Source organism: Salvelinus fontinalis, chromosome 10 (assembly GCF_029448725.1).
Source record: "Salvelinus fontinalis isolate EN_2023a chromosome 10, ASM2944872v1, whole genome shotgun sequence".
Lineage (NCBI taxonomy): Eukaryota > Metazoa > Chordata > Actinopteri > Salmoniformes > Salmonidae > Salvelinus > Salvelinus fontinalis.
In genome coordinates, this window is record NC_074674.1 from 32,563,035 (window position 1) to 32,576,121 (window position 13,087).

The window sequence follows — 13,087 nt, forward strand, 5'->3', positions numbered from 1 at the left end:
CATTATTACACATAAATAAAAAACATTTAAATAAAAAATAAATAAATAAATAGTCAGATTAATCGGTATCGGCTTTTTTGGTCCTCCAATAATTGGTATCGGCGTTGAAAATCATAATCGGTCAACCTCTACTCCAGACAGCATTATTAAAAAAATTATAACATGTGTTTTACCTGATATGTAATAGGATTATACTACCTTAAAGTAAGTGTCCAGTGTTTCCAGATTTCTATGAAATATGACCTATAATTAATTACAATATGAGTGAAATAGTTTTCCTTCTAAATGTTTTTAATTATGTTAAAAGGCAGCTTTTCTATGTTGAAATGGGGTAGGCGTACCCCAATAACAGAATTGTGTGGGCGTGTACTGGTCATTAAAAATATTCATGTGATAGACCACTGATTGGCAAGCTCATCCTCATCAAAAGGATGACATCATCCTCTATGAGGCAATAGCAAGCATTTCTGAAACATATTTTTAAGATACAAGTTTGAGGTGAGGATTTTGATGTTTATTGTTGTCCAATGTTTGCTTTGGACACAAATAGGGGTACAGGATGAGTCAACAACATTATTTGGGTATGAGTTAACAGAATATGAACAGAAAAGTTAGATTTGCAATGGACAGTTACTTTAAGATAGTTTAGGATGTTAAAACAGAGACACTGCCAAACATGTCTAGTGTCTAGTAAATTAGATAGAGGAAATGGACATGGTGATCTAAGACATCCACAATCTAAAGATAAAAGGCTGTCTAGTATCTAGAATCACACACAACTCATTTAGGTGGCATTGATTTACATGATATTAAAATCAAACAAGTTATAAATATACTTTGATATCCAATTACACCTGCTTAAAATATTTATCTAGTTAAACTGCTTTTCACTACATATTCCAATGTAGTAATTTGGAAAACGGACAAATGTTGAGTCATAACTGACAGAGAAGAAAACACTGGGAAACAGCTGGTGAATAATTACGTAATGTAGACATGCAGTCTCCAAATCCAAATAAAATATAGTATTTTATTATAATATCTGAGCTTCATGAGTTTCTCCTCCCTATCTGTATAAGGGAGACAAAAACGGAAATAACTCGGCTTCAACAAGGGGAAAAAACGTAAACAATCACGGTCGAAAAGTTCAATTCGTTCAGTTTGGTCCATCCTGCTGTCAAAACCGTTACATATAATGTTTGCTGGGAATCACACTCTGCTTTACTTGAGACAATTTTATTGCATTCGCTTTATGAAGTCAACATCAATGAAAATGTATTAAAAATGTAATAACTCACCTCTTACACAAAGTAGAGACATGGCAAGAGTTTGACAATTCCTCTAGTTCAAAATGCTCGGCACGGGTAACATTACAAACAATGCCTCCGATCACTTTTTAAATTCTTCGCAGAATTTCCAGAGTTAGAGGTGGGCTTGAGATGCTGGAAATGGAAACATAAATGTTCGGCAGTGAGCAATTGCCCCCTGCCAAAGGCACGCCATGAAAAAATTCATTAGACTAACCTGACAGCACCGCGTTAAGAGGGCGGTGCCGAAGTACTCTGTAATGACATCTAGCCCATCCATTGAGGGAGCATAATCTCTGAAAAGGGCGGACCATACAGAAGGTTCTGACCAATCGATGAAGAGAGACTGAAAACCACAGTTGAGGGAACAGGTGGTGACGCAGACTCGTAGATAGTGTCCTGCGCTGTAGTTTTTTTTGTTTGTAATTTTAGCAGATTCTCTTATCTAGAGAGCAATAAGAGTTAAGTGCCTTGCTCAAAGCCTGGAGTTTTTTTGTCCGCTACATTGCCAGTTGGTCTTCTTTGGTTATCAGCATTTACGATCAGATTCAGATCCCTTGTAACGTTTTATATTGTTTCCTTGGAATTACAACACGTTGCCATGACATAGAAAGCTTTTGCATGTAGACCTATATTAAAACATATATGAATAGCCTACCACAGAAAAATGTAATTCAATTGCAAATTCAATCAATACTATTACTATTTTTGTCTAGACAAGCAGCCCAATTCTGATATTTTTTACACTTGTTGGTCTTTTGACCAATCACATCAGATATTTTTCAGAATTGGGCTGCCTGTGTAAATGCAGCCGTAGAGTCTAACTGGTGCCCCCACACATTGACTCTGTACTGGTACCCCCTGTATATATTCTCGCTATTGTTATTTTACTGCTGGTCTTTAATTATTTGTTACTTTTATTTATTTTTTAGGTATTTTGCTTAAAACTACATTGTTGGTTAAAGGCTTGTAAGTAAGCTGTAAGGTTTACACCTGGTGTATTCGGCACATGTGATAAATAACAATTGATTTGATTTGAAATAGTACTGGTAGTTGAAAAAAGTAATTTATGCTTGGTTTTTTCCCAGACATTTGATTTTCTACATAGATATAAATGGATAGAATCAGCATCATTTCTGTTATTCAGTTAAATGTGTCGAGCAAGCATATGATAGACAACAACCAATGCTGAAAGAATAATTCATTAACTATAAACTACTAAGGATTGGAGTCATTTTGATTATGTCACGAGTAAATTCTACAATATCACTGATACCTTTATTGTCCATTGACATGGAAATGATGAACTATTGTATACTGAACAAAAATATAAATGCAACATGCAACAATTTCAAAATTTTTACTAAGTTACAATTAATACAAGGAAATCAGTCAATTGAAATCATTTCATTAGGCCCTAATCTATGGATTTCACTGGGGAGCCAGGCCCAGTTAATCAGAATGAGTTTTTCCCCACAAAAGGGCTTAATTACAGACAGCTGTCCGGGTGGCTGGTCTGACGATCCCACAGATGAAGAAGCCGGATTTGGATGTTCTGGGCTGGCGTGTTTACACGTGGTCTGTGGTTGTGAGGCCAGTTGGACGTACTGCCAAATTCTCGAAAATGACATTGGAGGCAGTTTATGCTAGAGAAATGAACATTAAATTATCTGGCAACAGCTCTGGTGGACATTCCTGCAGCCAGCATGCCAATTGCACGCTCCCTCAAAACTTGAGACATGTGGCGTTGTGTGACAAAACTGCACATTTTAGAGCGGCGTTTTATTGTCCCCAGCACAAGGTGCACCTGTATAATGATCATGCTGTTTAATCAGCTTCTTGATATACCATACCTGTCAGGTGGATGGATTATCATGGCAAAGGAGAAATGCTCACTAATGGGAATGTAAACAAATTTGTGCACAACATTTGAGACAAATAAGCTTTTTGTGTATGGTGTATGGAACATTTCTGGGATCTTTCATTTCAGCTCATGAAACATGGGACCAACACTTTACACGTTGCGTTTATATTTCCGTTCAGTATATTTTACCCTTACATGAAAACACATACTTTACATCCCTAGGCGACCAACACCTTTTCATTGTTGAGTCTGAATGATGTCATTATACCTAATGCAACAATTAGGATCACCTACAGCTTTGGTTGCGGTGGTTCAAAATTGGTGATATTGTAGCAGCTGTGATCGCAGGCAACTGGCGCCTGACTGATCTACAAATCACCTTGCCACATAAATAACTACTCATTATTTGTAGATCAGTCAGTCATCATTTACCCACGATGCTCTCGAACAGGACATGAACCCATACCCAGCATTTTGGACTAGTCCCTAATATATTTTCCCAGTCATGGTGGCACCAGAAATGGTTTAGAAAAGCTGTAAGTTGCATGGCTGGTACTAGTAGACAAAATATCCCTAAATAACTCAACAGCCCCTCCCTGAGGCTTCTGTGTAACATGCATACTGTGGTTGAAATCATGATAAAGGATATTTTTTACTGAGATCATTTAAATTTTCAGTGACTGACTTTTGTATGTATATTTACTACAATGAACAATATGGAAAAATAAAAAATATGAAATCCCTGCTGTATACACTTCCAAATCATTCAAACCGATAATTTCCCCAAGATTAATTATGAGATGTTACAATCTTCTCTAAAGCCAGTCACAAATCCTTTAATAGTGACAGCATCATCATGAAATTGTACATGGAAGGCCATTATTGGTCTTTTGGTTAGGATAGTGTATTGTCATTGTGTATATACACATTTCCTATGTTGTCAAACCTTCCTCATTCAGATGACCCTTTCGATCTGGTATTGATGTGAAATAAAACATTGCACTTACATAATGTATTTTGATCTGAGGTCATTTTTGAAACTTTTTTGGTTACTACATGATTCCATACGTGTTATTTCATAGTTTACATGTCTTCACTACTAATTTACAATGTAGAAAATAGTGAAAATAAAGAAAAACCCATGAATGAGTAGGTGTCTCCAAACTTTTGGCTGGTACTATATATTCAAATCTGACCTTTGTTCCCTTCTCTGCTTGCTCTGAACCAGGGATGATCTTAATGTCAGGGCACAAGCTCTCACTTACATGAACTAAAACATTCATGGCACTATGAAATTAAAACATATGAAGGACAAATAATTGGACATGAAGAAGGCAGGAGAATATCATAGCAACAGTACATCACTTTAAAAAGATAATATCCTATTACCCGGGAGCATGAAGGAGCTAATTCAGAACGCCCTAAACCAGTCTAGCAGTGTACTATCATACCTACCATTGCAGTCCTTTGATCTGTTGATGCAAGAGAAGAGTATCAATACGATAGCTCGTGGATTTGCAATTGGAACGTGTGTACGTACTGTGTACAATACCACTCATTCAAAATAAAACAATGTGTAAGTGACATGTATCGTGTCAAATGGGTTGATGTTTCCAGGCTGTTAAGCATTCCCAAAGTTTTTACATTCTTATCCTGTCCTTCTGTTTCTGTGTCCTTTGGTCCACTTGTGGTAGTCAGGCACGGCTTCTGGTTCTGTGCCTGACTGAGTGGTCTTGACATCATTCACTACTGGGCTGGTGGTGCAGGGTCCTCACTCTTCTCCATCGCCCACTCTGGGGTCACTGGGGTCACACGTTCTATCTTATTTGAGCTTTGCTTGGCCAGGCTGCCATAAATAGCCATAGCCTAAAGAGAAGGGAAAAATAGACACGGTTACTGTTCTGAAATAGGAAGAAGAGCGAGAGACAGGGGTGTGTTGAAAGGGAAGGACAGGGAAGATGGCCTGTGCAATCACACATAATTAAATAGCTTAAGAAACGGAGACAGACCTGTGTGACCATGCCACTGATGTCACCAGAGTTGGAGGGCAGCAGGATGGTGTTGGACTCTTTGGCCAGCTTGGAGAAAGCTGAGACGTACTGCTCAGCCACACTGAGGGAGGCTGCCGCGTTTCCATTCTGTCCAAAATACAATGGCAGTTGGGTCAAGTGCCATTTAGACACAATACATCTACACACTTACATGAACACGATGAAGCCATCACAGCTACTTTACCTGCTCAGCTAGAGCCTCTGACAACAGCCGGATAGCCTTAGCCTTGGCCTCTGCTTTGGCTAAGACAGCATTGGCCTCACCTAGGTGAAGATAAGAGTCCCTCATCAGAAATGGTGACAAAGACTAGAGTCCTGTCCAGGGGGTGTATTTGTACATCAAGCTTCCTCACATTACAGAAACATTTGTCATTTACCCAGTGACTTACAGTGAGTGCATTCAACTAAGTGTGATGAAGCAAACAGGAGCCATTCTCAGACAGGGCTTAGTTGTCCATCTTTACAACAGAACAATGGTCCAACTTCCACACCATCATCAGTAGTTAACAAAGGCCTTAAGTCCCATAGATACAGTGCATTCGGAAAGTATTTAGACGCCTTGACTTTTTCCACATTTGTTACATTACAGCCTTATTCTAAAATTGATTAAATACCCCATAATGACAAAGAAAAAAAGTTGTTTAGAAATCTTTGCAAATGTATAAAAAAAGAATGAAATATCACATTTACATAAGTGTTCAGAACCTTAACTCAGTACTTTGTTGAAGAACCTTTGGCAGCGATTACAGACTCGACTCTTCTTAAGTATGACGCTACAAGCTTGGCACACCTGTATTTTGAGAGTTTCTCCCATTCTTCTCTGCAGATCTTCTCAAGCTCTGTCAGGTTGGAAGGGGAGCGTCGCTGCACAGCTTTTTTCAGGTCTCTCCAGAGATGTCTGATCGGGTTCAAGTCCGGGCCACTCAAGGACTTGTCCAGAAGCCACTCCTGTGTTCTCTTGGATGTGTGCTTAGGGTCGTTGTTCTGTTGGAAGGTGAACCTTCGCCCCAGTCTGAGGTCCTGAGCACTCTGGAGCAGTTTTTCATCAAGGCTTTCTCTGTACTTTGCTCTGTTCAGCTTTCCCTTGATCCTGACTAGACTCCCAGTCCCTGCCGCTGAAAAACATCCCCACAGCATGATGCTGCCACTACCATGCTTCAACGTAGGGATGGTGCCAGGTTTCCTCCAGATGTGACGCTTGGCATTCAGGCCAAAGAGTTCATTCTTGGTTTCATCAGACCAGATAATCTTGTTTCTCACGGGCAGAGTTCTTTAGGTGCCTTTTGACAAACTCCAAGCGGGCTGTCATGTGCCTTTTACTGAGGAGTGGCTTCCGTCTGGCCACTCTACCATAAAGGCCTGATTGGTGGAGTGCTGCTGAGATGGTTGTCCTTCTGGAAGGTACTCCCATCTCCACCTAGGAACTCTGGAGCTCTGTCAGAGCGACCATCGGGTTCTTGGTCACCTCCCTGACCAAGGCCCTTTTCCCCCCAATTGCTCAGTTTGGCCAGTACGCCAGGCTCTAGGAAGTCTTGGTGGTTTCAAACTTCTTCCATTTAAGAATGGAGGCCACTGTGTTCTTGGAGACCTTCTATGCTGCAGACATTTTTTGGTACCCTTCCCCAGATCTGTGCTTTGACACAATTATGTTTTGGAGCTCTACAGACAATTCCTTCAACCTCATGGCTGGTTTTTGTCAACTGTGAGACCTTATATCAACCGGTGTGTGCCTTTCCGTATCATGTCCAATCAATTGAATTTGCCACAGGTGGACTCCAATCAAGTTGTAGAAACATCTCAAGGATGATCAATGGAAACAGGATGACCCTGAACTCAATATCGAGTCTCATAGCAAAGGGTCTGAATACTTAAGTAAATAAGATTTCTGTTTTTATTTGTTATATGTTTTCAAAAATGTACCAACCTGTTTTCGCTTCATCATTATGGGAAATTGTGTTGATGGGTTCTGACTACTAAACCTGATCAACAAAAAACATCACAGAGAGAGAGGGGAATGTAGAATGCTTACATTCTGTCAGAATATGTTATTGTTGGACATCAGGGATCCTATGGGGAGGAGTAAGGAATTTGGGGCCGAGGTCAGGTCAGAGGAAGTGAGGAAGAACAGATATCCCTAAGGTTCTGGATAGCAACAGAGGTGTATTGGTGAATGTGAATATGTTTGTTATATGCAGCTGTTTGACACAATGGGTGAATAAACTTGGTTTGAGCTTTACTAAGCGTCCATCAGTTTTTTTACTCTGTTTATTTGGAACCTAACAGTGTATAGATTGACATTTTTTAATTTAATCTATTTTATAATAAGGCTGTAACGTATCAAAATGTGGAAAAAGTCAAGTGGTCTGAATACTTTGAATGCACTGTATGTGTATCAACCTACCAGCTGCATTGTTGATCTGTTCTGCTTTCTGTCCTTCCGAGGCCAGGATCTGAGCTTGCTTGCGACCCTCAGCAACATTGATGGCTGCTTCCTTGTGCCCTTCCGACTCCAGCACAGTGGCTCTCTTCTTACGCTCTGCCTCCACCTACACAATGAAAGGCAGTCAGAAAGAGTGTACAGATGTTCTATTTTAATTTGACCAGTTTCTCACAGCAGGAAAACAATCCTGTAGCAACAGGAAATGTGGATTATTATGTGGATTATAATTAATGGACATTTTTGTAGGAGTTGATATTTTTTCGTTAAGGTAAATCAAGTCTGAAATTTTAAAGTTTAAAATTAAGATGTCCTTCAGCGATTTTTTTTTATTATACTTTTGCTGATGAAAAGCGATATCCCAAGCATAAATACAGTAAAGTACACACTAAAATAGGTTGAGCAAAATGGTGTTCTATATTGCTCCTCTATTGTTACTCAAGAAAGGGGGGGGCCGATGACATCATGAATCCCTAGCTGACCAACTCCTTGTATGCCGTACTTCTTGAAGTTTACAGTTGTCTAAAAAACAAAAGCCCCTCCCATTGTGCTGTGTCATGTTTACCTGGACCACCTATTGAGATGTGATAAATGAGCTGAAAAGGAGACTCGAGTAGTACTTCAAAATACACTACAAGTTTGCATTTTCTGCAACAGTGATCAAATTAAGAGAGTACATCTGTACACATACAAAACTGATAGGCTAAGATAAGCTCATGTTCAACGATAGTTTCAGTTCGAAGATATGTCTCCCAGTTTGTTGGCAGCAGGGCCAGCCCCTCTCACCTGCATCTGCATGGACTCTTTGACACGAGGTGGAACATGTATATTCTTGATTTCATAACGAAGGCAACGGATTCCCCAATCATCTGATGCCTGGTTTATGGAGTGGACTATGTTGGTATTTAGGGTCTCTCTTTCCTGAAGAAGGAAATATATAAAACAATAAGGGAATGAGTTAAATAAATACAAATTCACTCTGAAACACAATTTTGAGTCTCACCCTGAATACTTTGTCCAGGATCAGTTTTCCTAACTCTGAGCGCATGGTGGTCTGAGCTAGTTGGGTGACAGCATACTCTGGGTCTTCAACTCCATAGCTGGCCTGGAAGGAAGTACATCTTGTTATCAACATCTAAAAACAAAGCAAAAACATTCAATGAACAATAACATCAAGACATCATGGTTTTCACAAACCTACCTTAAAAGGATCCAATATCCTAAGATAGAGGACTCCATCAATCTGTAGTGTCACATTATCTATGGATGTAATCAGACATCAGTTAATCCAGAGCCAAGGACCAACTGACCACCTTGCAGTGAAAATGACAGTGACAAACACAGTGATGTCACTCACCTAAAGAGACCGCAGACTGCTCTGGGACATCAATAACAATCTCTTTAAGACTTTGAACATAACGAATTTTGTCCAGGATTGGGATAAGGAAATTCAAGCCCTACAGAATATACAAAAGAGGACAAGATGCATAAAAATTATCAATTTGGTGTGTAATATATATTTATATATATATATATATATATATTCAGGATTTATACTGTGATATACTGTGACATAGTGTGACAATATAATTAAGGGTGCATATCACTGGCTAATTGCAGATCAATGGATAAGTTACCGGCTCCAAGATGCGATGGAAGCGGCCCATCCTTTCCACAACCCAGGATTCTTGTTGTGGTACAAACAGAACCACAGTGTTCATGGGTAGACTGGATACCCATCGCTGCTGGGCTTGTGTCGCCCACAACACTGGCACTGTGGGCACTGTCCTCTGGGAATGCTGGAGGAAAACAATAACAACCACCATCAGAGTGACACATTGTTGCATCATGATCAGAAGGTTACTCTATGAGAGTTGGAACTTGAAAAGCTACATAATGATGGAGCTTGAAACTTCAGTGATTAGCTATGACCCTAAACATGATAGAAATTAGATTTCTAAATAGTTATTCATTCCTTGCTTGTTATTCACCGGTAGTTTCTACCATAGCCAGCTAGCTATCTCCTGGTACTCTTTCTGGTTTCAATGCTAGCTAAACATGATGGATATGAGTTGAATACCCAGGGCACGTTCAGCAGGACGCAACGTTTTGGAACATTCAGATACAAATATGCTATGTAGAACAAACATGCCTCTCTGACATGTTGAATAAGGAATAACGTCAGCTCTATTAATTCATGAAACGGAGGGCTGAGCACGCCCCCATCCACATCGACTGGGCTGTAGTGCAGCAGGTCGAGAGCTTCAAGAATTATCATGGTTCACACACACTAACACAGTCGTGAAGAGGCCACGACAATGCTTCTTCCCCCTCAGGAGGCTGAAAAGATTTGGCATGTGCCCTCAGATCCTCAATAAAAATACTAGAGCCGCATAATTGAGAGCATTTTGACTGGCTGCATCACCGCTTGATATGGCAAATGCTTGACAGCCACCACAAGGTGCTACAGAGGGTAGTGCATTTGGCCCAGTATATCACAGAAAATGGTACCGATGCACAAAGTCTGGAACCAACAGGACCCTGAACAGCTTCTACCACTAAGCCATACGATTGCTAAATAGTTCGTTTGGGTAGCTATTGGTTAACTATCTGCTTTGATCCTTTTTCCACAAAAAGCCAATTTATGCTTAATACGAAAATGTGGTTGGAGGTTCCGTGTGGAAGGTGTGACGCAATTGCGAAGCTTCCAGAATCACGCAGAGGCCAAATTGAGCTCCTTACCCTATCGCGAAGTGCCTCCCAAATTTTGTAACAATGTGGCGGGCTCCATATAGCTCCGCAGTGACCTGATTGATTGACGGTAGGTGGAGGCGGGAGGTGCTATATAAACACAAACTCACATCCTTGACAACAGCTCTACACTGCTCCGTGAAGCAGTATGAATGCCCAAACTTCTGTAGAGGCTGTGTCACCGTAAATGCCGCAGGCCAATACAGACGTCGGATTGACCACCTGTGTGTAAACTGAAGATGGACGCCACAAACGTGTTGTCACTGCTAAAATATTATTGGCTGTAACTGTATTACAACCCGTTAAAACAGTGTACAGCAGTGACGGTCGGTGCCTTTTGAGGACAATTTCTTTAGTTTATGATGAGGGAGGGCGATTTTCTTTTTCATGAGCATGGAGTCATTTCTATTACAGCATGTTGGATGACTGTCTTTCATATTCCATTCACCCAGTTCAATGTAACATAGATAGGTTTAGGCTACTACATGACACTCACATTTTCCCTATACCCACGATGAGGTTGCTACAACCTAACCTATGAATGGAAGTTTACAATGTAGGTGAGAGAAAGATTTGAGGTGACAGACAGTGACACATGGACAGACAATGACACATTCAATACCGCCTTGCACACTCTTGGCTGCATCTAGCTGATCTAACAGTTGTAAACAAGTTTCTATTGGACAAATGCAGGTATGTTTATCCCTGTTTCGTTCCGTTTGCTTCTGTTTAAGAAACGTTTTTCAACAGAATCAGCTGAATAAATACTCCCCTAATCACACAAAAACAGTTAACTTTCCTAGCCATATACAAACAGCTTGTTGCATTCCATCGTGCATCTACGCACTCTCCTCCTCTAAACCTTTTCCCTTCCCTTGTGGACTTCAATGCACAACACATCAGCTGTCTGTGACCAGGTGAAAAAACCTTTCCAAGTCAAACCTTCATATCGTAACCACTACACACTACATCCGTGTCACCATATAAGATAAAGTAACGTCATAGTCAACATAGCTACTAGAACTAAGGTGTTAGTAAACCCACTACAATCATGCAGTACAGTCAGTAAGCAGTTTAGCAGTTTCCCCAGGTGGCAATAAATTCGTAAATCCAAAAGCTTACCTTGACTAGGAAGTGTTCCACTGTTGGATAGTCATAACCAGCTAGCTAACATAGCATTCCTCTATTTGAGCTGGGTGTTTGAGTAAGCTAAACTAGATAGCTGCATTTGCATTTTTTTATTAAATATACCTATCTCTCCTCCTCCTTCATTTTTGAAGAAAATAATTGGTTCAAAATTGTTGTCTATCTCTCTCAGTCAACTACTCAACACATTTTATGCACGGCAGTGCTAGCTAGGTGTAGCTTATCCTTTCAGTACTAGATTCATTCTTCTGATCCTTTGATAGGGTGGATAACATGTCAGTTCATGCTGCAAGAGCTCTGATAGGTTGGAGGACATCCTCTGGAAGTTGTCATAATTACTGTGTAAGTCAATGGAAGGGGGTGAGAACCATGAGCCTCAGTTTTGTATTGAAGTCAATGTACGGAAGCTAGCAGTCCTCTGGCTACACCATGGCGTTACCCTACAGAGGGCTGTTTTTTATATATTTTTTATTTAACCATGTAAGCTAGTTGAAAACAAGTTCTCATTTACAACTATGTTGAGGCTACTGTAGACCTTCATTGCAAAACATTGTCTTTTAATCAATTATTTTGTGACATTTTGTATAGTTGTATCTAAAAAGGATACATTTTTAAACGTTTAAATATTTGTATGAAATTCACTGATGTGGATGGTCCTCCGGTTTCTCCTCTGGTGCACAGTAAGTGTGTATTTTGAATTTCTGAAAGGATTTTGATATAATATGAAAGTAGATGGATTGATGTTTCTAGAACCGTACTACAATTGAGAATCGATTCACATTTAAATAGAGTATTTGGCTGTTTTGGATTCCAGAGCCAATTTGCCCTTTAATCAGAACATGTAGTGGCTCCTTTGGTCTAATATCAGGCTAGACGCTAGCTAACTGGCTTAGCAAGCTAGCAAACTAACTGCATTGAAATACCCTGCATTTTACCTTTAAAACGGCACCACCGGTCCGGCACAATGTTTGGAGCATTTTCTTAGTGTAATTGTTGGCTGATATGTATGTGGTTTAGTTTAAAATAAAAATGAATATCCTCTCATGTGTGACACTCGGCCGACCCAGGAAACGAAAGTTACAACATTGAAGTGGTGCACTGGTTAAACACGTCCCCTTTGTTGATATGGGAAACGGAACTCTGGCGATTATCTGTCCTGGTAATGCGTATCTTACTGCAAAAAATACATTATTCTAACTTTAAAACATATACATTGTGAATGTTTAATAAGTTCAACACTTTCTGATGTCTTTAAGCATGGTTGTGTAGGCCTTGACAATAACCTGAGTCCAAATTCCCAGCACTTTCCAAATGTTGTAGTCATTGATTTATATAAACATTGGTTGCAGTGCGCATGCCGGCATAGAGCGGATATGGGGGTTACAGCGAGACCTGATCGTGTGGCGACATGCGCTTCCGCGTGGCAATATAATCAATAGCTGGAGTCCAAATGAAAATAAGAGGGGAGTATTATCGGATTGTGTGTACCCGAGGAACCTGTCTCGTTGCTGGCTGGCCCTGGCAGAGAGAA

The 13,087-nt window shown here is 40.1% G+C and overlaps 2 protein-coding genes across 3 annotated transcripts in view; both read right to left on the bottom strand.

The window, feature by feature from the left end:
* The window catches only part of LOC129864054 (protein unc-13 homolog B-like), a 110,922-nt gene extending 108,483 nt beyond the window's left edge, over positions 1-2,439 (bottom strand). For both annotated transcript variants that reach the window (XM_055936608.1, XM_055936607.1), the window contains exon 1: positions 1,299-2,439. In XM_055936608.1, coding sequence (XP_055792583.1) covers positions 1,299-1,320 — 22 coding nt within the window. In that variant the 5' untranslated portion in view covers positions 1,321-2,439. The remainder of the gene's footprint in view (positions 1-1,298) is intronic.
* Positions 2,440-3,982: 1,543 nt separating this feature from the next.
* LOC129864055 (stomatin-like protein 2, mitochondrial) lies at positions 3,983-12,659 on the bottom strand. The gene is made up of 10 exons (XM_055936609.1): positions 12,492-12,659; positions 9,297-9,458; positions 9,017-9,116; positions 8,861-8,919; positions 8,663-8,764; positions 8,446-8,580; positions 7,624-7,768; positions 5,407-5,486; positions 5,181-5,309; positions 3,983-5,037 (listed from the first exon to the last, which is right to left on the bottom strand). Exons 1-10 carry the CDS (start codon positions 12,531-12,533, stop codon positions 4,918-4,920), a joined length of 1,074 nt encoding a protein of 357 aa, XP_055792584.1. The 5' UTR covers positions 12,534-12,659; the 3' UTR covers positions 3,983-4,917.
* Positions 12,660-13,087: the final 428 nt, after the last annotated feature.